The 27163-nt window shown below is 36.6% G+C and overlaps 2 protein-coding genes across 3 annotated transcripts in view; one reads left to right on the top strand and one right to left on the bottom strand.

The window, feature by feature from the left end:
* Positions 1-18183, bottom strand: part of RAB5A (RAB5A, member RAS oncogene family) — a 28202-nt gene extending 10019 nt beyond the window's left edge. The window contains exons 1-2 of one of the 2 annotated variants that reach the window (XM_016120109.2): positions 17953-18183; positions 14656-14910 (exon numbers count right to left, since the gene is read on the bottom strand). In XM_016120109.2, coding sequence (XP_015975595.1) covers positions 14656-14818 — 163 coding nt within the window. In that variant the 5' untranslated portion in view covers positions 14819-14910; positions 17953-18183. Of the gene's footprint in view, positions 1-14655; positions 14911-17412; positions 17911-17952 lie in introns of those variants that run through there. The other variant, XM_036218945.1, reaches the window with a different exon arrangement.
* Positions 18184-22107: 3924 nt separating this feature from the next.
* The window catches only part of EFHB (EF-hand domain family member B), a 42557-nt gene continuing 37501 nt past the window's right edge, over positions 22108-27163 (top strand). Inside the window, exon 1 of the mRNA XM_016120113.2 lies at positions 22108-23073. Coding sequence (XP_015975599.2) covers positions 22252-23073 — 822 coding nt within the window. The 5' untranslated portion in view covers positions 22108-22251. The remainder of the gene's footprint in view (positions 23074-27163) is intronic.

Here is a 27163-nt window from a genome sequence, read left to right as displayed (position 1 = left end):
TACAAAGTTTTAAAAACAAATTCTGACACTCAAAATATAAACTACTACATAAATACTGTAGCAACATTAACCAACCACAAACTTACCTGAATATGCAAAACCACTTTAATATATCCAAAACGTCTATTTTCTGGCTAAGAACCATCACTTTCTTAGACCTCTTCATTTTCTCTTCACTTCCATCACCAGCACTAGCAGTTGGTTTTCTTTTCGGGCTCATATTTCACAAAGAAACAGCTTTTATCACTTCGAGAGTTACTGTGTACGCGACGACAAGTAGAGAAAAACAAAGCTGTGTTGAGATGCGAGTGCTGGCCTGTCTAAAAGGCTCCCTCTTTGAGCTAAATGATCAGTTCCTCCTATTTGCGAGCCTGGCAGCAAGCAAATAACATTTCAGTTTCAGCAAAACTACAAATTACTGAATCAGAGACCTTGGGGTCAGCTGAGAATAACTGAAACTGTAAATGTTAAATCTGCAAATATCAAAGGCCTATAATGTGTAAGACTTTAATAAGCTATAAGCAAGGAGAAAACACTACAAGAGGAGGGGAAATAATATCCAAATCAATAGCATTAACCAAAGGCTAACAACTCAGGAAAAAAGTTTAACAACTGATTCCACATAAATTAAACAGAAGGGCAAAAAAGAAAAACCAAGGAACCAATATCACCCCAACCCTCAACTTATCATTTATAAAATTTTAAAGGAAGAAGTACTTATTATAATTGACTAAAAATCCTGTAATATGGACGATCAGGTTTGATTACATAAAACTTGGAGACTTTAGGTTTGCAAAATATGTATCAAACACAGGGGAGAACACATTTAGAAAAATTTCTACAATGAATGTTAAGATATTAACTTTTAATATGTGGAAAGCACATATAAATCTTATGAAAACCTCCAAAAGCATCAAGAATAAGTGTGTAAAGAAAATCCACAGAAAAAGTCAATATCACTAGTGTCAAGTTTATCTCCTTACTAAAAAACAAAACAAAACAAAAAAACCGCCCACAAAACGTGGCAGAAACAACCATGGCTGGTGATACTATATAATTGTTTTTTTGGAAATAATTTTGTCAACCAGGCAAAGCCATGAAAATGCTGATACTTGTAAATCTATTATATCATGGAATCTCCAAAAGATGGTATGTGGGAGAGGAAATAAGAGAGTATGGAGAACAAATCTTTATGCCAAAAGAATTTTTATATTAAACAACTGGAAGCAACCTAAATGTATAAATGAAGAGACATTGGTAGCTTGGTAAGTATGAAATAGCAATTTAATTAAAAGTGATTATAAAATGACCTATTTAATTGCCTGAAAAGCGAACAAAAACAAATTCTCGGTCAAGAATAGGGTACATCAACATAAAAACATGAGTAGAAAAGCACAAAGGAAACTAAAATAACAGTAGTCTCCCCCATAGTTGAATCATGACTAAATTTTCTCCCTTATGTAAAATTTTCAGAAGTGGTGATTTGAGGCCCTATTAAAACTAAAAGAATATAAACTGATAGAGAGGGGAAGGGCCTTGTTGAAGATCTCAGTAGATCAGGAGCTTGCGGTCATCAAATTCAAACTAAAGATTGCTTGGAAGTGATGCACTGGGAAAGCAAAGGTTTTTAGGGCCAAGGAATTCAATAAATAAATTAAATGGATTTGGATCAAACTTCAAAATGATTATCTGATCAGGAATAAGAATGGCAGGAATTAACTAAATGACATCAAGAACCAGGTATCAAAGTTGTCAGTGAAGGTAGAAGTTAGTATTCTGGGAAAATGAGTATCAACAGCAGTACTAATACAATACATTTTCTCAGAGGGATGACACCACTGACTTCAGAATAAAATTGTACACAAAAGAATATGTGAATGGTTCAGAGCTAAAAACGGGCAAAAACTAAGGCCATTTTTATTTCCCATTAAAATTGTATATGTATATAGGGGGAAGTACCCAGTAGATTATGGCAGCAAAGAAGACCAGTATTCAGGGAAATTATTTCTACAAATATAAGGAAGAGAAAAAGGGGGATAAAAATAGATTAGGGCACAGAGAAAGCATACACACATGAATAAACCCAAATAAAAAATATCCCAAAAGTCTGACAATAAGGTTAAAATTTACTATTTAATATATAGAAAATGGCAATATTCTCCCAAATAAATTCATCTTATAAGATGATCTATAAATATCAATCATGTAAGATTAATTCTTAAAAATCAATGAGTATCAGGTAAGGTATTGATATGAGACTTATATAAAGAACACTCACAATGCAGCAACACAAAAAACCCAAACAACCCAATTTAAAAATGGGCAAAGGACTTCATTAGACATTTCTCCAAAGAGGACATACAAATGGTCAAGAAGCACTTGAAAAGATGCTCGACATCACTAAATCATTAGGAAAATACAAATCAATACCACAGAGTTACCAATTCACACCTATCAGGATAGCTATTACCAAAATAATAGAAAACAAGAGTTGGCAAAGATGTGGAGAGATTGGAACCCTTGTGTATAGGTGGTAGGAACAGAAAATGGTACAGCTGCTGTGGAAAACGGTATAGAGACTCTTAAAAAATATTAAACATAAAATTGGCAGATGATTCAGCAATTCCACTTCTGGATATATACCCAAAAGATGTGAAAGCAGGGACTTGAACAGATATTTGTACACTAATGTTCACAGCAGCATCATTCACAACAGCAAAAGGGAGAAGAAAACTAATAATCCAACAAAGGATAAACGGATAAGCAAAATGTGGTATTATACATGATGAAATATTATCCTGCCTTAAAAAGGAAGTAAATTCTTACACATTGCAATTTAGATGAACGTTGATGACATGCTAAGTGAAATAAGCCAGCCACAGAAGGATAAATAATGTATAATTCCTATTACACGAGGTTCCTAGAATAGTCAAATTTATAGAAAGTAGAATCATATTTGCCATGGGCAGGAGTGAGTAGAAAATGGGAAGTTATTGTTTGGGTAGTTTTCATTGGAGAAGATGAAAAAGTTCTAAAGATAAACAGCAGTGAAGGTTGCACAACGTAAATGTACTTAATACTACAGAACAGTAACGACTTAAAAATGGTTAAAACTGTAAATTTTATATTATGTATATTTTGTCACAACAAAAATAATTCAGCAACATCTATATGATCATTATCAAATGAACTACAATCTTGGGAAATAGTAATTATACATAAAGAAGAGTCCATGAAATTAAGCAAAATAAGGTATATATTAAGAATCATTTCTCTAACACTGTAAGACTAATTCATGTAATTTTTTCAGAAATAATCCAAGAGTAACAGAAGTCCTTTTTTTAACTATCATAACTTACCAGTTACTCTAAAAGGTCACACAACTCTCTTAAGGTAATTCACTAACCAGAAAAGCTAGTCATGTGCTATCAATTCAACATTGTCATACTAGTATTTCTGATAGCCCATCAATGTACATTGTTTTAAAATTAAGTCTGAGGAGTTTGAGTTTGGTTATTATTAAGTTAGTGCCTCAAACCTGATCATCCTAGAATGAACTGATAAAACCAGTATTTTAACCTTCAAGGCTAAGAGCCTATGTTTTCCCCACAAAGGCACAATCTCTATAAAAGTCTTTACTCACTAGATTAGATTGATCTAACAAGGATGTAACAAATACTGAATTGAGAAGCAGAATGAAGGTACACATTGTAAAAAGGAAGGTGACAAGATGGTAGAAAAGGGAAAGATTGTTACTTATCAGACTAATATAGGAAAAAGGCCTAAGAACTACACAAATTAACTAAATATTAAACCAGGTTGTACTCAGAGCCTGCTACCTGTTGCTAGACATGGGAAACCTAACTGATGAACATAAAGCAAGACCACGGGGAATCTACAGAAAGACTACTGCTAATATTACTAACCACTACTTTCCCATGCCTTTAACGCTGCATATCCATATCCTGAAGGGAAAAGATATAAAACTGATTTCCTTGAACACCCGGAGTCTCTCATTCTGTCTTTGAGAGGAAACCATGTCTGTGTGTGAAGCATTATTCCTTTCCTTTTAACCTTTCCTTTTGTCTCCAACTCTGGCTTGTGCTTGAATTCTTTCCAGGATGTAGTTAAGGACTCTCTCCCTTGGTGTAGGGCTTGAGTCCTCACTTGGGGGAATTAGCCCTGTCCTGCATCAAGACAATGTTCCCCCCAAAATACCAACATAGAAAAAAGATAATAAAAATAACTTTAAGGGACATACGTCTATACAAGACATTTTACCTATGGAAAATACTTTATTATGTAGTTTAAATAGTTTTAAATTCCTATAATGTGAAAGGGAAATATGACTTCTGGTTTCTGGTTCTACATGTAAGTTTAGAAGTCACCACACTTCATCCTGACAAGCTGAACAAACTAAAAATCAATAACTCTTCTTACATATGTAAGAAAAGTGAGGTCACAAGGTAATCTGTTGTCCTCAAAATTGGAGAAAGACAGGTAGATACAGAAAATCACATCTCAGAGCAGAAACCCAAACCAACTGACAAACTGCTGGAGGTTAAGCATGAATAAGTTTGAGTTAAAAATTCCAGGGTAACTCAGTTATAGGAGGCCACCATGCTTTTGTGAGTTTTACCTCCAGGAACTTGACCAGGTTCTTACTGTAAACATAACAAAAATTCCCTCATGCTTCCAGCAGGGGGAAGGGAAAAGGTCTCATTTTGAAATAACCCAGAGCACTCTGTTTTTCTTAACAAGGCCTGCCCTCAAGAGGAACTAGTTAATCTGAGCATAACTTGCTAGGGTGTTATCAGAATCTGACCTGGGGAAAGTAATACCCAACTCCAGGCAACTCTAGCCTTCCATGTGAGGAAGGGAACTATCTAACCCAGTCCATTCTGGCTATCTTGTACCATCTAAGGGGTAGAGGGTAGAAAGGGAAACTGACAAACACTTGTGAAGTTCACTGTCCAGACACATAATAGGTTCACTAAAAGACAGACTTAATCATAAGACTATAGAACGTTTCTCCTCCCAACTCTCCGCGTTACTAAAGGCCTATTTACAACAGCTGTTTTTATCCACTACATCATATCCAGCTAGTATGAAAAATTACAAGGCATACTAAAAGGCAAAACACAGTTTGAAGTGATAGAGCAAGCTTCAGAACCAGACAAAGGGGTGTTAAAATGATCAGACTGGAAATTTAATAAGGGCTCTAATGGCTAAAGAACACAGCATGCAAGAATAGGTGCAGTGTCAGCAGAAGAGATGAAAATCTTAAGGAAACAAAAAGTGTGAGATCAAAACCACTGTAAGAAATGGAAGAATGCATCTGATGGACTTAGAAGACTGGACATAGCTGAGCAAAGAATCTCAGGCCTTGAGAACATATCAATAAAAATCTCCAAAACTGAAACAGAGGGAGAACAAAGACTGAAAAAATAGAACAGACTATCCAAGGACTATAGAACTACAAAAGGTACAATGTATTCATAATGGCAATATCAGAAGAATGAAAAAGAAATATGTGAAACAATAATGACTGAGAATTTCCCCAAATTAATATCAGACACTAAACTACAAATCCAGGAAGCTTAGAGAACATCAAGAAAAATATCTACGCTTAGGCATATCACTTTCAAACTATAGAAGATCAAAGATAATGTCCAGGCCATTCTGCAAAGAACGCTTCCTTCCCCCTTCTTAGTACTACCCCTTCTCCTTATGGTTCAAGAACCCAGCACTTAATGCTTCTCAGACCTTAAGGGAATCTCCCAGACCTTTAAAACATCAGCGGCCTTGAAAGTGACTCTTTAATACTAGCAATAAGCCTATCTAGTAAGTGAGCTTAAAAGTTCTAATATCTGAGAATTTTACAACGTAGGAACAAAAAGGGGCATGTTAAAGAAGGGAGAAGAGGCAGGGAAGACTCTAACCCCAGAGTAACAGTCGCAGGAAACCCGTAGTATCAGAACATGATTATCTGTGCCAAGTAATGCCCAAAGAAATTGGGAGTATCTCTAAGGGAGGAAAAAAGTGATGGAAAGACCGAAATTCTTTTGATCCCACAATAATTAAATTAGTTTTGGTTCAGTAACCACATCTAAAAATTGATCTTACAGAAGTAAGTCCAGAGGGGAAAAAATTCCAATATTCATTAGATGATTACATTAAGCGGCAAACAATAATAAACATTAAATGTTCAAAAATAAGGGTACAGTTAAGAAATAATATTACTGGTTATAAAATAAATATGAATACAATCCAGATAGTGAGAAATATCATTAATAAATGAAATGGAATATAATGGTATTACTATTACAAATAGGCATATATAAATATATCATGAAGTTACTAATAGTTCACAGAGAAAGGAATTACCATGGGCTCTAAAAATATGAAAAGATCTCTAACCTTGCTCATAATATGGGAAAGAATGACATAAAAAAAGCAGAGATCAATGCATATAAGGAGAGCAAAGATCTACAAGTGTAATATCTTGAGTTAGTAAAGTAGGGTAATAGGTATTCTGTGCATTGCTGGCTGGAGGGCAGTCTGGAAATATTTATCAGGATTACAAATGTATATAATCTTTGACAAAACAATGAATGTCTAAGATTTTATACTACAGAAATACTTGGAATATGTGAGAAATCACTATGAATTATTCACTGCAGCACTTAACAGCCAAAAATATAAAACAATGTGCAAATCCACAACTAGAGAACTGATTATATATTAAATATAATCTGTGCAATGGAATACTTCTGCAGCCAAGAAAAATGACACTCTTAATGACATGGATAGATCGTTGGCAAATTGTATTTTCCAAGATAGTGCAACAAGATTTCCCACAATGCATTCTTCTTACAGTACAACACTGACACTCCTACCTCAAATCTGTGGGAGTCTGTGACCAGAACATAATTGATGCTATGTATGTGACTTCTTGGGTCAGATCATTTTAAGAGGCTTCCACCTGGTACTTTTGGGACATTCATTCTTGAACCTAGCCATCGTACTGGGAAAAAATGCAAGCCAGGTCCAAACAACAGTCTGCCTCAGCTACTAGATATAATGAAATGATTCTAGTCCAGCACTGATTAAAACCCATGAGAGATCCGAAAACCACCTACTAAGTCCACTCAACCCCAAGAACCATGAGATAATAAAATGTTTTTTTTTTTTTTTAATCACTAAGTTTTGGGGTCATTTATTTCTGAGCAATAGATAACTGTTAACAGTATTAAAGTGAAAAATAAGGTTTACTACAGTAGGCCAAATATGTTTCAAATTGCATAAAAGGGAAATATACAGATTTGACTGTAATAGTAACTTTGCAAGAATATGCAACAAAGCAACATTGTCTCTGGGGAAAAGAACTGAGTGGGGTAAGAGAAGATGGGAGGGAGACTCTTCAATGTAAACCATTTAAATTTTGACTCACAAGACAAAATTAATGAAAAAGTAATAAAAATTAGAAATGAGATGCATGTGGATGGCATAAAATGAACACAGTGGTGGTAATTCTGGAATATGGGTTATTTGAATTTTTATTCCAAGATATTTTCACATTATTTTCTTTACAGTGATATGTAAAGGGCTCCATATTTCAAGTACTACACATTTTATAACAATGCTTATGTTATGCATACCCTAACTCTAACTTTGAACCAGTTTTTCTAGTCTAATGGTTCTTTAGCAATTTGGGAAAACAGAAGGAAAAAAGACAAACACACAAAATCGATCCTGAATACAGGTAGCACTGAAGAAAGCTTTGTTTTTGATCTCAGCTGTCACTTAGCTGTAAAAACTCAGGCAAATCACTGTTGTTGACCAGTTTCATCTTTAAATTAGTATTTCCTCATATAGCCATGGTAAGGTCCAGATGAAACTTGTGAAAATGCTCTGACTGCATCACATAACATATAACCATTAAAAAATTATGAACTATCTTAAAATTACCCTATATTTTCTAGAAGTCTAAAATTTACAAATTACTTATGAATGCAATAGATAAGACAGTTAGCATTCCCTAAATTCAAACTCTTTGATATTAAAAAGAACTTTTGTGTCAAGGTACATTCATGTTATGCCTCAAATAAAATTGATGTCAACGAAGTGGAATACCTTCTAGCTCTAGTTTTGTGCAAAGATAACTATTTTTTGACTGAGAAATGTTGAAGGTGCACAATATTATATAGGGACTAGAGATTCCTGCAACGTCGGATTACTCTCTTCTTTTTGAGTCCAAAGAGTATTTTCAAATGTGAAAACAGGCTAAAAAAAAAAAAAAAAAAAAAAAAAAAAAAAACCCAACATGAAAAACTCCTTCCTCATCCTGCTCCTAGCCTGCGTCAGCTATATTACACCTTGAAAAAAGGAAGAATGCTGTTCACTAACACTTACTTCAAACTGTTCTAGACTATCATAATAAAGTGAGTATTGCAATAAAGCAGGTTGTGGTATTAAGACGAAGTATGCCTGTATCCTGTTTTGCAACTTTTGTAAACTATAACAATGTTTTCCCATTTCTGAAATTCAGTAACATTCTCATCTTGAGGAATTTAGTAATTTGGTAGCTAGAGCTAACAAAAGGCTCAAAGATTCCTAATGATGTTATCGTATGATAAATTAATTCAATAGGCATCATAATCAAGACTGTGTATAATAACATCAGATTATTAGTGTTAGACCCAAAGGGGAAAAGGAGCATTTTTCAAACACAAAGCTTCCTGTATTTTTAAAATCTAGAATTTACTGTATTAAGAGCAAATTAAAAAAAAAAAAGCTTCCCACCTCGCCACGCCCCTTGACTATTATTTAAAACCAAGTGTCTTTCATGTCCCTCTCTATGAAAAAGGTCAATTATACAGAAACCTTAAATATTCAGAAGAGTCAAGAATAGGAAGGTAGCAAAAACAGACTGAAAGCACACAAAATGGATGTAAGAAAGTCCACACACCAAAGCTTGTGCAAAATTATAGACTTCTTTAGTAAGTAACTTAGAATACACTTCATTATGTGTATTCTTGTGAGATATAGATAATAAATGACAACCAGAAGATCAGTTGGAAATTTAGGCTTAATTTAACAAGTAGTATGTAATACCACTTTTCATTACCTTAAGTGTACTCCAATCTGTCTCCCATACTAGACCATGAGGTCATCTCTGTGATTTCTAGTACTTTGTACAGTGTGAGAAGTTTGGTAAATTTGTTGAGTAAATGAACTTTAAAGAAGCTTAATAATCTTATTTCCCAGTAGATAGCAGACTAAAAGCAGCAAATTAGTGCACCAATAGAGGCAGTCACTGTAGTTAGAGCTAATTGGCAAAATCATTCTATCAAACAGCTTTGAACACTTCAGCAGCACCGAAGGACATCAATAAATTAAGACAAGATAAAATCTGATGTTCATCATCCCAAAATGTGAAATAAATTTTAAGAGGGGAAACAAAGAGGTTAAATTGTATTGTGTTGTTTAATGTGGAGAGTACACACTTAAATAGAAAGTTGGATCTAGAAGAATTCTTATTTAGCTTAGTGTACTCATTTTACAAATGTGTAACAGGGCTCATGTGTTTCTATAACTAGAACCAAGCTTATTGTCTCCAAATTCATGACAATGTTAAACTAGCCACATATGATAACATTTAATCTAGGATGCTGGAGAATAACAGATATTAAGACTATTAAATATTTTTTTTAGGTTATAACTGGTACAAACTGATATATCAACTCTCTACCAACTTCTATGATAACATAACCTATTTCGAATACTGAGTATGTACTTTCTAAAAGAAAATTATATTATGCATAAATATAATATTCTTTCACTTGAAACAAAATGATTAACTTCCACAAATTCTAACTCTTGGTATATTAGAAAGAACAATGAATATTTCAAAAACCATTTTTCTCATGAATCAAAAACCATATACTGTTAGTCTGTCTCTATGCCTTTTGTCATTTTAATTGAACACAATGTACAGATACAAAAAGATAAAGGTACGTATTATAATTATACAAACAAGTCTTTCTAAATGCTAACAAGTCAAGGGAAATAGTAGAAAGCTACTACAGGAAAATCATGAGTTATTCAGATGTAAATTTTCTGGCTGGTGTTTCTTTCTCAGTTTAGGAAGCAACTTTAATATCTGCATACATGTAGTACTCTGTGTAATTTATTCTGAGAAAACGTCCACAAACAACTTAGTTGATGTGGGTGCATACATTTAATGTAATATACATGATTAATCAGTTTTGTGAAAACCAGTAAGTGGGGAAAAAAATTAGTAAGAATTTAGCATACAGAATTTTAAGAAACTTAGTTGCAAATACTCATGTTATCTACTTGAACAAATCTACAAAAACTTCATTATTAGGAAAACTCAAATTTAGAAAGCACTTGCTTATAAAATTTTTCTCTTTTTTGTTCTTATAAGTTTTAACGAGAAACTACTTCCTAAGAGAAGAAAATCTGGACCTAAAATTCTTGAACGCTGTCAAATTCTAAACAAATGCTATGCATTAGGTAGAACAGTCATGATTCCAAAATAATGCTATGTCATAACACTGTAACAAAAATATCATCAGTGATAAAAATGACTCAGCAAAAATTAAGTGGTAATGGTAGTGGTAACAGCTAACATTTAATAGGCATTTTACTGTGCTAAGCATTGTACTAAGAAATTTATATGCACTTGCATTTAATCTTTACAAACTCTTTTAAGTAAGGTACTATTAATTCCATTTCATGTAAGAGGAAGATAAAGTTGGGTGTGACTTGCTTAAGATCATGTAGCTGGTACATACTAAAGCTAGAATTTAAAATCAAACAATGCAGTTAGAGTCCCCCACTTTAACTGTAACACTTGAGACAAGTAAAATGAAGAAAGACTGTGTTAGTAACAACTTTGAAACCAGCCTTGTTTCTCTTAATTTGAATAATAATTTCTTCCCCCATTAGATATCTTGGGGTATAAACAGAAAAACAATTCCTGCTAGCCTCTTAGAAGAATTTGGATGTATGTTAAATGTATAAGAGAGCAGCACTGGTACAGACGATTGAAAACTAGAATACACTTAACTCCTTTCCTAGAGACAAGGCAGAGTGTCCTTGATGAGACAGAGAAGGACCATGCTCTTTTTAAAGGAGGCCTAGCAGGTTAACAGTCACAGAAAGGGATTCCCATACAAAGAGATTCAGGTGATATGTGATGTAACCAGCACACAATAATTGTAATTCTCAAGCTGAAAGTTGAATAAACAGTATTTTTAAAAATTCTACTAAAACCACAGTTTAAAAAAAAAGAAAAGCAATTATTCCATTGTGGGAGACTGACATTAGTGTAAATGTAACATTGACTACTCAGAACACAGAAAGCAGTGGTTCTCAAACTTTAGCATGCATCAGAATCATCTGGAAGATGTGTTAAAACTTAATAGAATACTGGTTCCACCCCAGTAGTTTTGTTTCAATATAGGAGTAAGCATTTTCAGCAAGTTCCCAGGTAATGCAGATGCTTCTTGAACAGGTTAACACTCTTTATGAGAACTACTGCTCTAAACTAAAGCTCAAAAATTACAGTACCAGGGAGAAAAATGTCAATATTCTCATGTACAGTTCTGTATACTAAATTTTATAGTATATGAAACGCTTGATTAGTGCATACAAAATTAAACTGATATCAGATATCTATCTCAAAAGAAAAAAAGGCTGAATGACTGCATGCTATTTCATTGTATATTCTAAATTCGTTTTGCCTTACACTGAGGATTCATTTATTTATAAATATTATGTAAATGCCTTTTTAAAAACAAATACTGTATTGTTTTGTTTTGTTTTTTTGACAAGAAACTCACTAGAAATCTTTAAATTCTCCAGGTATCAAAAGTGAAAAATGCCAGCTCTATCATCCAACAAGTATTTACAGAACAGCTACTGAGCCTCCAGATGAGATTGTAAGTAAAGAAGACAACTCTCTGAGCATAATCCTCCTTGCTAGCATTCTAGGCTAGACAAATAATAATATAAATGTCCTACAGACTTTAAACCCCTACCAATAAACTAGACCCTCGAAAAGTGGTAAACACACCACCTACCTAGCTCATCTCATTATAAGTGCTAGGGGTCGAGGGACAGGGGTGTGGGGTATGGTGAGACAACATGGATTCTTAAATCAAGCTATCATGCTTAGTAAAAACCACACAAACTAAAGAAACCTTGATATTCTTGATAAATATAAGGTCCTAGAATACACAAATTCAAGAGTGCAGCATCTGATCTCCACCTTAAGGCACAATCAAACAGATAAAAATTTTGATTTCAGGCCTTGACTAATGTTACTAGATATAAATGGTCAGGTAAAAGATAAAGAACAGATAACCACAAAAACATATGTCAGGCTCATTTGTTAGATAACTGTTATCGCACATCAGCCAAAACACAAATACATATTGCTTTCAAGTTAAGGATCTTTGATGTCGATCAGTAAATAGCTCAAACCTTGAAATGCTTGAATGCTTAGAATCTACTATAGTCCCTAAGGGTGAAGAGCTGTTAGCAAAGAGCATGAAAGAACAGTCCTCACTATATAAAAATATCAAATCAACATATCTTAAACCTTAAACTTACAGAATGTTCTATGTTAACTGTATCTTAAAAAAAAAAAAAAAACAACCCAAAACAGTGCTCATAGCTATAATAACGGCACTGTTATATCTTCTGAAGATATTGTGTTTATAGTAAAAAACTATCCAATAGCCAATAACTGAAATTTGAATGTAAATTCTTTTTAAAGTTGGTTTTAAAAGTCAGGTTTAATCTGTACAGATAAAAAATATTAGAGGCTTTACACGTAGGAATAAAAAAACTTTTGAAAAATTCATTAATAAAATATAGACAATATAATTGGCATTAAATGAAAAATAAATTATATATATACATTCACACATATCAGAGGATATGGATATTTATAACGCACTGCTATGGGGTTAAATGTTTCTTTTAAATGTCCTTAAAGTATCATTAGGAAGAAATACACCTAGAAGATGATTAGAGTATCCAAAACGAAAACAAAAAAATTCTATTCTGAGGCTCCTCAGGCTTCAGCAAACTTTTTCCAGGAATTACTATTCTTTACTGTAGTACTTCAGTGTTTTTATTATTTTAATACATACTGTGAAGTGGAGGAGGGTAGCATATTGCAAGTCCCAAACTTATCTGGCCCAGGTCGTTAGCCTGGAATACATATGTACTTTGGGAAATGCTGCCACTAACAATCATTTGCCAAGAAAACAGTTACGATAACGTTATGTACCAGTTTATGATGGGTAGACATGACCCAGCAGTCTTTAAAACTCTTTCTACCATGTGGGCCAGCTAGGTTTGGCCCAATTTGTCTTCTGGAGGAGGCTAAACCTTGAGAGGTATTATTTCATCACTAAACAAGATATATGCTTATACTGACAAAGAAACCACAAAAAATGTATACTACATTGTTCATTAAATTTTTTAAAATACCAAGATTTTTTGACTCAATATAACAGCTCTATGATATGGACTACATTTTGTGATGCTTATCCATTATAAAGAACATAAAACACTAAAATGATATAACACTGTAACATGATTATACAAACATAAGAGGGTGACAAATCCTAACGAACTGCTGAGACTATTAAAGTAGAAACAGCACTTATCTAGTATATTTCCTATATGTAGGGAAAAGCCAAGAGATAGTAGAGTTCTGTAATTTCTTACTGGAAGAGACCATGAATAAAATTCTCAAGCGCACTTACTTGAGAACATTCACTAGGCGCAGCATAAAATTATGCTTCAGAGAGATGGATTCTAAGAAGCTGCTACATGCTAGTATCTTAGGTATTTCAAAAGTTCGACTGTTTAAATGTTTATACCTGAAAAAAATATATACCCCTTGCAAAACATTGTCTTATTAAAGCTGTCTTCTATCCCCAACTCCGAACTGTTAGTTGTCTCCTCTTTATCCCGCATCTTACTTGCCCCTCATCTAGGCCCTCCCAAAACCAAGGTATGTAGTGCTTGCTTCTTCCCCCTCTTCTTTCTTTCTCTGCAGGTCCCATTTTCCTTTCATGTCCTTTCATGTCCCTCTCCATTAATCACTCACTTTTTCTCTTCTCTCACCCTAGAAGCACTCTTAACCAAATTTAATAAAGTTTAATTTTACGAATTAGGTAATTTTCAAATAATTCAATTATTTAGAATTAGATTTTTAAGGTTAACTCTTTTACTATTTACTCTCGCTAATTTCACCATTCTAAAGTCAACATAATTCAGCACACACTTACATTAACTTGAAGATGCTTCTAATCATTATCAAGAAATAGATACCAAATCAAATCTTTTTACTTGAGACACTGATTCCACTCATGTTTACATCTGCATTTTAGATTCCATACACCTTGGGGATAACCAGGAAATAGAAATGTAAAAAGATGTTATCTTAACAAAAATCAAGGCAGATTTTAAAGCTTGACATCTGCTAACAGCTCTTTTCTTCTCTGTGTGACCTATTTAAGTATTCATCATCCCACAACTGGAACTGCAAAATCTTTTTTGCCAATCTATGATTTAATTAAATGAAGGGAAAAAAGAAAATCTCACCCCCGATGGTACTCTCTTGAAATTCATGAAACTGGCCTTTCACAAAACGAAGCACTAGGCTTGATTTGCCAACAGCAGATTCTCCCAGAAGTACTAGTTTGAACTGGCATATTTTATTTCCAGTATTTGGCCCATTGGGTCTTGTTGCTCCTCGATTAGCCATGTCCAAATTTGAAAGAAGTCCCGAATTTCAGTCTTTTAAATGAACTTCCAGGATGCAAGGTGTCAATTTTTTCTTTCTGGAGGTAAAGAAACCTGTAAAGTAACAAATACGAAGTAATTAAATATCTGAATCAGTAAAATGAATCTAATGTTAAAATTTACTTTAGTAAATTTTGACTATAACATACTATTGTATGCCAATTATAACCTCTACTGGACACTAAAATGCCATTTAGTTTACTATGCTACCTTTGTAAAGAAATAATGTAAAGGCATAAGATTTGAGCCTAAAATCATGCTGTAATTTTCAGGGCTTTTAAAAAGTTAACCTTTATTTAAAAACTCTGTGCCAGGTAGTTTTAAATATTTACCAAAGCCACTCATCAATTATAAAGTGAGACTATTACAATCTTTAAAAATGAGGAAACAGGCAAAGAGGTTAAGTAACTTAATTGAGGTCATATAGTTACTATGACAGAGCTGCGACAGAGCTGAGTTTCAAACCTAGGCAACCTGAGAGGTGACTCAATAGTTCAAGTTCTGGAACCACACTGCATAGGTTAAAATAGTTTTAAGGAAAATTAAGTTAATAACTGGAACGCTCTTAGAACAGATCCTAGAATGTAAGAGCTCAATAAATGTTGGCTATTGTTGTTATTTAAAGGTCTGTTAAAATTTACATGGTTTTGTTTAATTAATGGTAATTCTGGAGCAACAAATATTTTAAGGCTCCCAACTTTGTGTGTCTAATAGCTGTTTCCTCATGTGCTCAAGTATATCATACATGGAAGTGTTAACTGTTGGTTTTCCTTATGGTGAACTTATTAGTGTCTTACTATACTTTTCTGGAGTTTTTGGGCTTTCAATTAAATACATTATTTTCTACTTAACGCATTTAGAGAAAACTAGCCTAAAAGGCAACTTTTATGTCCTCTTATCTAATAATGTTAATTTTTAATCTCAAAGAAATTAGTAAACGTTTAAAGAACTCTTTTCCAATCCAGTTACAAAGCGATCCTAAGTTTTTTCCCATCTTTAACCAAAATCCTATCATGTACTTACTAATGTTAAACCTGATGATTCCTTCCCTAAAAACCACTATTACATTTCATTTAGGTACCTCATAAGAAATTTGCCTCCTCCATGAAATAAGTTTACATAAGAACTCTCGACAATTCATTCACATATCCAAGAGACCTTACATTCGAGACAATAAGATTACCTCTGCCTTATAAAAACAGCAGCTTTGAAGAATCCATAATTTTTAGTTATACATGGTTAAATATTTACAGATGAAATGTCTGAATTGCTTCCAAACAACGGGGATGTAAATAAAACAACACTGGCCATAAGAAAATCAAAGGTAGGTGATAGTTTCTTATACTGTTTTCCCTACTTCTGTGTACTTAGAATTTTTTTTCAAAAATGCAAAAACGGTCCAACCAGCACATCTATCCTCCTAATCCAACTAAAAACATACCAGATTTGGGAGTTTTATTCTGGCTGGCTATACCAATTTCTGCCGGAGATATATCTTTTATTTACAAGTCTCTATTTCCAGGGTACCTAACTTACATGGCTGCTGTGAGAATTAAATCAGAGCATATATGTAAAAAATCTCTAACACAGGGACTAAACACATAGTAGGAACTGAAAACTGGCAAAGAGGCCTTTTGATGAGATAATGACCAAATAGCAATAGAATGCCATGTAGACTGAAAATGCACCGACCAACACATCTTCAAATATTATACACAAAAGCAATTGAAATACTTTACAATTGTCAGATTACCAAACAGCAAATTAAATTAATCATCAAGAACATGCTCCGAACTTTCATGGTACTTCCAAAATTTCAGGAATAACATCAGATTCCCATTAATAAATAAATAAATTAATTAATTAATTGTTAAAAAGCCCATGATTAGATTGGCCTTCCAAGGTTTTAAGCTATTGGATTACGGTTCCCCAGCTTCTCTCAAAGAGAAAAAATAAATTAAATTTAATTGTAAATATACTGTGAGCGTAACATTAAAGTTAAAAATTGCATACGTGCATTTGTATTCGCTACGGAAACTTTTGCAAAACAAAGATTTTGCATAAAATGCACTCTAATCTTTTGAAAATAACTGGTATTGTATAAAGTCTTTGTGGGTGCTCTTTGATCAAACTGTAACAGCAGCAGCTAACATTTACTAAACCTTATTTTGTGCCAAGCGCTATTCTATGAATTTTGCTTACAGCAACCCTAAGAGCTCATATTATTCCATTTTACATTAAAGATAAAGTTACTGAGCTATTCTGAATTACCAGCGGTGGAGAAGTGTTTTTTCCCTACTAGTTAAGTGAAAGGCAACTGATTCAACACTCAGACTCCATTTAAGCAAAAGACAAAAACCAAACATGTGAATAATGACGTTTGGAGCTTAAAAAGTCTAAAAGCCTCGGGGCTAACCAGCTTCCACGGGAGAGAACAGCTGACAGCAGGTTTAATGGTCTCTACCCACTGTGCGTCTTTAACAGCATAGTTGCCTAGAGTTCTTTAAAGGGTTCACCACCCTCCTTAGTTGAAACAAGGGTCTCTAGAAAGCCTACCTCGAGCCTCCTTCCTCCCTCCATTACCCGTCTTTGGAAGTCGAAGGGAGGCGGAGCTCCCCAAATTCACACCTGCTGTAGGCCCCGGTTCCCCCTTGGAGAGCACCTGAATAACTAATACCGAACTCCGGGTCGCCCAAACAAGGGAGACCCTCGAGTCCGCTTGGCCATCTTTCCCGTCCTCTTGCCCTGAATCTGGCCTGGCTTTGGCTGAGAAACCCCTTCCCTCCAAGACTGCCAGGGCAGGGGCCGGGCGGAACCGCGGCCTCTTGTACTCTTTCACGGCGCCATCTTGGGAAGGGAAGAGGGTGACACCCGTCGCTCCCTTAGCCAGTCTACAAATCCTGGTCTCTGGAGCCTCTAGAAGGATGAGTCACCGGGGTCGGCAGGACGAGACGCCGCGTTCGACAGCTCCCTGGTCCAGGACACTCCCGCGCGTGAGGGAGAAGAGGCGGGGGACTCAATGCCGGGCAGACCGGAGACCGCGGATAACCTGAGGTCCTGGCCCGCTCCAGACACGGGGCGAGACAGTTTGGTTACCTGAGACTGCAACACGCGGAGCCGCGGGGCGGAAGCTTACTGGCTGCAGGTCCCCGGCGTAGCCGGAGAGAAGGCTGTGGCTTTGAAGGCGGCACGTCTCCTCCTCGCGCCGCTCCCCTCAGACTGGACGGTGCGGGGCTCGTGCCGTGGTGCCGCCCCCGTCGGGCTCCGTCTCCGCCTCTCTCCGCTCCGCCTTCCTCTGCCCTTTCTCCCCTCCTCCTCCTCCGCCGCCGCCACTCGAGTTCCCACTAATTCTCCCTCCTCCTCCCGCCTCTGCCTCCTCCCCTCAGACCGGCCGCCGGCTCCTTCGCGAACCAAAACACAAACACACAAGTCCCAGCGCGAGAGTCACTTCCGCCGCCCGGCGCCGGCCTCGCCGCCACGTCGCTGCACGTAGGGAACTACGCCCCGTCGTCACTTCCCGTCGTCGCCAGTCTGACCGCTCCATCCGCTCCCCTGCCCCTGTTCAAAGCTCTCCGCGTCAGAGCTGGTCGTGGGGCCGGTGGGGTGTGTCATGTGACCCCGGCAATTCCACCGCCTCCCTCGCCCGCGCCATTGTTATCTGGGCGGCAGTCTTGGGCTCCCTGCAGGCGGGGGCGGGGAAAGCTCCATTACTGCGCGGCTTTCGGGGAACCCCGAGAGGACACATGTTTGTCACACCCGCCCTTTGCGCGGCGGCGAAGTTCCCGCTGGGACTCTTTGCTCACGGTCTCCCTTACCCTACCCTGCAACGTCCCAAACCTGGCCACCCGGCTATGGGGCTTGAGGGGACTGTCTAGCAGGAGAGAGCCCCCCAGTATGTCCTTGGGGCTGGGCGGATCGATAAAGGCAGTAACCGCTATTGACTCCAGGGAGGAGGAGAAGACCCTCCCTATTCCAAGTCATTTTTAGGCGGGGAATCTTAACTTGCTTTTATTGAGAGTTTACTGTTTGGGGGGAAGGGGCAAATCCTAAAATAATAGCTTTATTCAGTTTCCCTTCATGAGTTACCGTGCTAAACCCTTGACGAGAGTTACCCGAAGTGGTCCTCGCCGCTATCTAGCACAGTGCCTGGCAGTTAGGAGTCTTCAGTCATGTTTGTGGGATTAATGAATGAGGCGTGCCATTTCACAGTTACAGAATTTGAGGCACAGAGATCGTGTAACTTGTCCAAAATAACCGCGGAGTTGGTGATGAAATTGTATTTTAACCTGCAGGGTGGCCCCAGAACCTGAATTCTCAAGTAAGATTCCAGTTGAAAGAACCCAAAACATTTATTACCCTCCACTGCAGACCTGCATAAGACAGGCTGCTTTGGGTAAATATCACACCAGAGTATTAGGCCAAGCATCTGAAACAAAACGAAACAAACAAAAAAATGTAATTTCGTAGAACGCTAATTGATTTTCCCTCAGGATAATGGCTACTTTTCAGTATATAGTTTATCATTATAGCACTATTATAAGGACATCAATATTGATTGCCTGTGATGTGTACATGGGGTGAGATAGTCTGTGCGTGCTCAGTGTTATGCAATGAAGATGATTTGAACTCTTGAACAGCCAGTCTTTCAGATCAACTTACCACTTACTAACCAGATGAGCATAATGTGTCATACATAAATGGTATCTGTGGCACTTTATCCCCGTGGGGTTGTTCCAGTGTGGTATGTTAGTCATAATGATACCTCGTGGACAATTTACTGGGAGAATCAGGAAACAGGATATGTCACATCAGTTTTGGTATGTCAACAGTATGAACAAAACTAAACCTATACCACCTCAAACCTGCTTCATTTTAGTGACTAGTATTAACAGCCTCCCAGTCATCTGGACTTGAATCGGCAGAATCATCTTCAACTCTTCCTTCTTTCCCTTATAAACCATTGTTCTATCACCAACAATTCTCTAATCCCCCAAACTAAATTCTAATCCCAATGCTTGGACCATAATACTATGTACATAAACTGGAATTAATGCACACTCTTGCCTTTTCAATCCGTTCTTTATACTTTACACTGTATTCATCATTTCAATTCCTCACAGAGGACCTTTGATATGACAGAGACCCCCCAAATACTTGTGAACTTACATTTCAATGATGAACATTTGACTTAAGAGTTCACAAATAACACATGGATACTGATAGTTATAAATTGCTAGGAATTCATTTCATTATGCTAGGATATTGCTTCTTCATTCCTTTCTACCAATATTGTTTTTTAATTCACCTTCAAAAATAAATTCCACAATATTTTATAGTTTAGTTATACCGTTTGTGTGGGAGAGTGCTGCTCCAGTGGCTAACACTTCTAAGATCCAATAATAATTTTGGTGAGATTGAAATGCGGAGTAAAGCTCTGCTTTTATGTTGCCATTCACAATGTACCCGTTCCCCCCCCCCCCGCCCACCCCTTTCTGGATAGCTGATGAGCACTCATAACTGTCTACATTTTAGTGTCAAATGTGGGATTCTACTAGTTGATATAATTTTTAAAGAAAGCTACAAAATGGATGGGCCTTAAAGTCATAAAGATACAAACACTGTCTTTAGTGTTACCTTGCCCTTAAATCTCTAAACACCTACTCACAAATTTCCAACACCTCTCTCAGTCATCATAGTACCCCATATTTTTTGCCATATTTTCGATCTTCTCTTCCAAGGTGTCTTTCCTCCATTGTGTATTTGAAGAATAGATATTTGCATAGGTGTAATGAATGATAACATTTACTTTTAACTCGGATGGTCTGGAGACAAACCAAAAGGTAATTCTAACAAGGAATTGTAGGCATGATGGCAAGGCAGTGAGAAAAAGGCTATAGACACTTGAGACAGTCATTTTAAAAAGCTGTGTCTTTGCAGGGCATCTTGCAAGCCTCAGCTCAAATGTTATCTACCAATTGCCCAATTGACTTCAGTTGACTTCAAAGCCCACCAATTCTAAAGTAGCTTCCCTCCACATCAGAGCATTCTGCTTTCTTCATAACAGTTGTCAGTATGTGAAATGACCTTATTTATTAATTCATTTGGTGATTTATCCCCACTAGAGTATAAATTCTGTGAAATAGGAATTGGCTTATATTCCATTATATTCCCATCACTGACATAAGAGACTCAATAGATATTTGTAAAATGAAAGAACTGAATGCTTATATGATCATACCTTGATTTACACATTACCAACTCATTTCAAGTGCTTAGAGGGAGAAGAATATTTATATTAACTAGAAAGTTGCAGTACATAGTTTTGTCTCATAATCACTTAAAATTATTTTTGGATTTTACAAGTTTTTCATGGAATTCTTTAAAGGACTGGAATCCTATCAATTCCTTTCAAGTTCTAAGATAGATGTTCTGTGTCCCTTATATCTGCAGAACATGACAAATATTCACCAAATACATTTTCATTAAAACCTGACAGAATGTAACTCCAATTTAAAGAAAATTCTATATTTAAAAACAAAGTTTGAATTTGCCTCAATATTTTAAAAATGCAATATACATTATTGTGTAACACATCTCAATCTTTAATGTATTTACTTTAAATGCTATTTAAATCTTAGTTATTAAAATGTGTTCTCAAGACTAAGAGATCTCTAAGACACAGCTGCCAAATATAATAACTTTACAGAATTTGGAGTAGTTCTTTAGCGCTAAAAAAACCCAAATGCGCTAAGCAGGGTGGAGCCTGGTTAGTACTTGGATAGGAGAGCACCTAGGAAGACCAGGTGCTGTAAGTGTTTAAGAAATAAAAAAACTAAATGCAATGTGCATGTACTTGCACAAGGGTTATTTGCTTTCTGATCACCAGGCTAGAAGGATGAGACTGGCTGAACCCATCCTAAAGGGACTGCATTGCTTGGGAAACCGAAGAGAAGTTGTTAAGCGTTTGCTCTAGTGTTCAAGACCACATCCCTTAAATTTTCTTGCCCTCCAAATCTAGTAAAGAAGGTGAGGGAGGGGATAAGGGAACAATAGGAGTGAAAGGGAAAGAAAGAAGGAGAGGGAGAGAGTAGGGAGGAGGGAGAGAAATCCGAGACAGGACAAAGTGGGAGAGAGATGGGCGGGGATCCATCAGGGAAAGAATTGCCCACCAAGCCACGCCCCTGTTTCCTAGGTAACCGTGTAAACAGCCCTCCATCTCCTTGTCCTGTAAACTCCTCTGGGTGTTAAGTGGTAGGCAGAAAGCAGTGGAAAGTGGAGGAGTTGTGCTCTTTTGTGAGAGTGGGGTCTCCCCAAGGGTTGGAGCCCCCCAAGGAATTGGGAACTTCCCTCGAGCCAGGTACAGCTTTCCCCTTGAAGAGGAATGCCCTTGGAGGAATGAGGGCCTCTGAGAGGAAATCTCCCCTGAGCATGGAGGTCGGATTCACTCATGAAGGAAAGGATGATTTAGGAGAGAGGAGTGTCTTTATGGGAACACAATCTCCCATGGAGTTGGAGCCCAGAGTGGGATTAGGAGCAAGAAGTCCCCCATGGGGGGAGAGGCTCTTGGTTAGTAATAAATCTGAAGAAAGGATGGCATCACCAGAAACAAAATCTCTGTTGAGCAAGGAGCTCGAAATGAGATTAAAAGCACAGAATATTTCTAGGACCTGTATAGAGGGGAGTAATTTAGGAGTCAACAGGGGCTCATCCTCACAGGAAACAAAACCTTCACTGAGTATGCTGCCAGGAAGAGTGGGCTTAGAAAATGAGTGTCTTCTGGCAGGATGTTCTGGAAAGATAATACGGCCTCCTTTGGGCATGGTGTGTGAAAGTCCACAGGCTCTAGGGAGCAGGAGAGGTCCTGTGGCAGGTGCTCCTGAAAGATTAGGGGCTTCAGTGGAGAAGCAGCCATTTGTAGGTGTGGAACCTAAGCAGAAACTAGAAAAAGAGTCGACTTGTGTGGTGATGAAACCCAGTGCAGAGATGAATCCTCCTGTGCAAGTGGACATTGGGCTACCCCAAGCAGAGGAACCAGATGAAATGAAGGATACAGAACCCCAAATGGGCTTGGTGATAGAACCTCCAGAGTACCAGTTTGCCCAACAACCTAAAGAAGAAAAGGAGGATGAAAACATTGAACCAGGAGTGGAACCCCCAGACCGAATCAGACCCATATACTCTGGGAAGTTTTTTGATCGAATGCCTTGTTGGCCAAGTGTAAGTTTTTTTCTAATACTTTCCCTAGGAACCTCTATGTATAGCCAGGTCTTTCTAGAGATTATAAACTGATGAGACTTGTTTGGATTTGTGGAGTCAAATTACAAAGATTTCATTGGGATTCTGATATTTATTGTCCCTTTGGACTCTTTCCAGCTGTTCCTTTGTCTGGTCTTCTCTGATTCTCTGTTGCCCTTTCAAGATGTCAGCTTTGTTTTCTGTGCACACTAATAGTTTCTTTAGATTTTTCCTTGTTTTCTCCTTTGACCTTCATTTTGTTCCTCAATCTGCATTTTTCTCAATCCCTGCATCGAGATACATGTTGTATTCTAATGTTCATGTATTTTTTTCCATTCATTATTTATTCTGTGAGTTAGTCATTCTTTCAGACTTGTGGTAACCATTATTATGTCTGGTACAGGGCAATATAAAAGGAAAAGCACATAGTCCCTACTCGCTAGGTTTATGCATTCACTCCAGTGTTTGGAGACAGATAACAAAATAAATATTAAATAAATTTTGAAATGAATAGAAAAAAAACGTGATTCTTCTATAGTAAATGTATACCTCTAAGCATGGAGCTCAATAGAAGAAATGGAGAGCTCTGTCTGTAGGAGATGGGAAAGGCTTCACAGAGCAAGTAATGTTAAAGCTAATCTTGAAAGGTGTCAGTACTTGTCAGATGGAAAAAAGGGTTAGATTGTCTTGGGCAAAGGAAGATGTAGAGCATGACCAAAGCTTCTTGTGAAGGAAAGAAGCAATTCTGTTTAGTTAGCATCGTGTTAAGAGATGAAGAAAAAATATGTGGCAGACATCTAAAGGTCCAGAACGCAGAGGTAAAATGTGGATATAGGAGTGGTGGATCTCAATATGTAAAGAAGAAAATTTTCTTTTAGAAAGATATTCTTATATCAGTAGTAACGATGGACTGGAAGGGAAAGATGTCAGTGACAGGAAAGTTAGAAGGCTACTCAAAAGTAATGATGGCTTGAAATCAATGTAGAGTTGGAAAGAATAGAGAGGAGAATGCAGTTTTTTTTTTTTTTTTTAAGGAAATGATATTGTTAAGAATTGCCATCCATTTGTGAATCTATGTGTTGAAAGAGAAGTTGATGGATGATTTAGGAGTTTCTGGGTTGATAATGATCTCTTCCATTTTGATGGCAAATGAATCTGGTGTTTGCCATCCTGAGTTTGAGATGTCTGCAGGATATTGCATGAAGGAGCAGAGGAGACAGTTGGTAAGGTGAGACAGTTGGAGCCATGGATGGGGATGGGAGAAGAAAGGCTAAGCAAGAACCTTGGGTAACACATTTATGAGGTGGTCAGATAAAGAAATGTCAATAGGTGAGTTCTTGAGGACAAGGATTTTATTTTACTTATCACGTAGCTTTATTGGCATATCAATGTCTGGCATATAGTGCTCATTCAGTAAATATACATTTGATAAATGGAAGGAAGGCTGGATGATTAAATGGGGGAGGGAATAGTCAGAGAAGAAAGGTAAGTTTGAGAGGGTAGTATTGAGGAACATAAAGGAAACATTCTTAAGGTATTATGGGAATAAAAGATACTACACACTGAGATTTGAGAATACAATTCAGCTGAAATAGTCACAGAGATTCTGCAGAATTTTATCTGCGTCTACAGACTTTTTTGTTCCGCTTGGGACTCAGGGTGTTCTTTTGTCCTTGACTTATTTTGCTTTCTGGTTCCCTTACTGGATTTCTCCAGCCACTCTTTCACTTGACCACACCTGCTTCTCCTTTCTGAATTGGTTCTGCAGTCTATGGCTTCAGACCTAATCTCACACACAAGCAGATAATAACTTCTGGTTTCCAACACAGGGGATTCTAAAACCTCTGCTTCCTCCTACCTCTCACATCCTCCTTTTAAATGTCTTAGCAAGGGAACTAAGTCCAGGAGAAAGTGGCTAGTAGTGTTAAAATATCCCTGATAGGGGAAATAGGAAAGAGATTAGTTAGCTTTGGACAGTAAGACAATTAGCAATATTGTTAGAATGGTGTAAGGAAGGTAGAGTTCAAATTCCAATGTACTGAAGAACGAATAGGAAATTAGAATTGGAGAAAGCTATTATGAAATTTTTTCCTCTAAGAAATGTGACGATAAATAAAAGGAAATAAAGATTCTGTTCAGGAATCATTTTATTTATTTAGTGAATCAATAGAGGAGTCTGAGATACCACAAAGGAGAGAATGGGTGGAACCAGATCCTAGATAAGGAGGGACTGAGTGGAATTGGGATCAGAGGCAAGAAGAGAGATTAGCATTGACTAGAAATAAGGCTCTTAAAACTTCTTTTTAATATTAAAAAATCCATTTGTACTATAAAACAAATATAATAATACTATAGAAAATTTAGAAAAGAATAGAAAACACCCATAGTCTTATCATCCTAGCACAATGCCTACTAGCACTATGCTACATTCACATTAACATTGGCAGCTTACTATTATACCAACATCACTATTCACAGAGCTTTTCAGGTATTAACTCATTTGCTCTCATAAGCAACCCTGTGAGTCAGGTACTATTACTAAATTTATTTTACAAGTGAGGAAACTGAGGCAAATTAAATAATTTGGCCAAGGTGATATAGCTAGGAAGTGGTAGCCCTGGGATTTGAAGTCACAAACTTTCAACTCAAGCATCTGAATTCCTGACTATTCTGCACTTCTTGCATTTTTAGGTAGTCATTACATCAAGCATAAAAATTTTGTCCTGATTTTCACTTATTTAACATGTATTCAGTGTTATTACAGAGACTTTATAGATCTTTTAATGATAAAAACCAGTATTTCTTTAAGCTAATATACGATTCTTTGGTTAACTCATTCCCTCTCTTGCTGGGCATTAGATGTCTTACAGATGTTTTTATAAAAATAGTTTATGACCACCTGTATACATCTGTCTTTTTATATGCCTTAGAATATTTCATAGGATGGAGTTTAAGCAAAAGCCAAAGGATGGACCATTTTTTAGTTCCTGTTGCCAAATCTCTTCCTAAAAGATTGTGCCACAAAATTTTAAAAATTGATGATTTGTTAGACATTGTTTTAATTCACGTTTATTTAGTTTATAATGAGATTGAAAATTTCTCCAGTTTTTTGTTTTTATTTTTATTTTTATTTTTTACTCTCATAGCTGGTTACCTTGCTAAATGCTCGTTAGTCTTAATTGCTTAATTTTAATTTTTCTTTTGTATTTTCTAGGTTGACAATCACATTGATACTTTTGTCTTTCTTTAGGAGATATATACTTATTTCTATTTTCTATATCATTGCACTGCCTGTGATCAATAATATATTGAAAATAAGGTCTCTTTTCTAATTTTAATGGGAATGATTCTAATCCTTCACTACTATTATTATTTTTTTTGCTGAAGATTTCTGATATATTAAGTTAAAGACACCTATATCCATTCCCAGTTTGCTAAGAATGCTTAAAATCAGGAATATAAGACTATGAGAAAAGTAAAAAGGCCTTCAAGAACCACTAAGAATAAAGAACAGAAGAGGCATTGAATACCAATTTCCTAAATGAACCTGAACCCCAAGAAGCTATGCAAATGGTTTTGTCTAGAGGGTTTCTGCAGTTACTCACTTCGTGAAATGTTTGTGGGTGCTAATCGACTATTGATCTGGCTCCCTGAGCTGAGTCTTGAGATACAGAGATGAAAGCAACAAGCTCTGGCTCTCAATGACTCCAGTCTTCAGTCTAGACAAGTACAAACAACATGCAGCCATTACAGGTGCTTTCCCTGCGTGAAGTTCAGCATCGTGGTACAGGTAAAAGTAGCGACGTGCTGGGACAGCATGTATCCCCACAACTTCCCAGAGGAGAAGTATGTTTGCTATGCTTAGGAACACAGTAGGTTTCCCAAAGTCCATGAAGTCAGTGGTATGGCTAGGTCACAGTTCTTTCTGTTCTATTACAGTGTGCAAGTCACAGATTTATATTTTACAAAATAAAATCAAGTGAAGTCTAAAAGAAAAATCAGGAATAGACCTTGAACTGTAAAAAGTTTTCCCATTTGTTGAAATATATCTTTTCCAGACTAAAATGGTAAA

The sequence above is a fragment of the Rousettus aegyptiacus genome, unplaced genomic scaffold, assembly GCF_014176215.1.
Source record: "Rousettus aegyptiacus isolate mRouAeg1 unplaced genomic scaffold, mRouAeg1.p scaffold_m13_p_4, whole genome shotgun sequence".
NCBI classification, from domain to species: domain Eukaryota; kingdom Metazoa; phylum Chordata; class Mammalia; order Chiroptera; family Pteropodidae; genus Rousettus; species Rousettus aegyptiacus.
The sequence above is the reverse complement of the archived record's forward strand: the minus strand, read 5'-3'. Positions and strand labels throughout refer to the sequence as shown.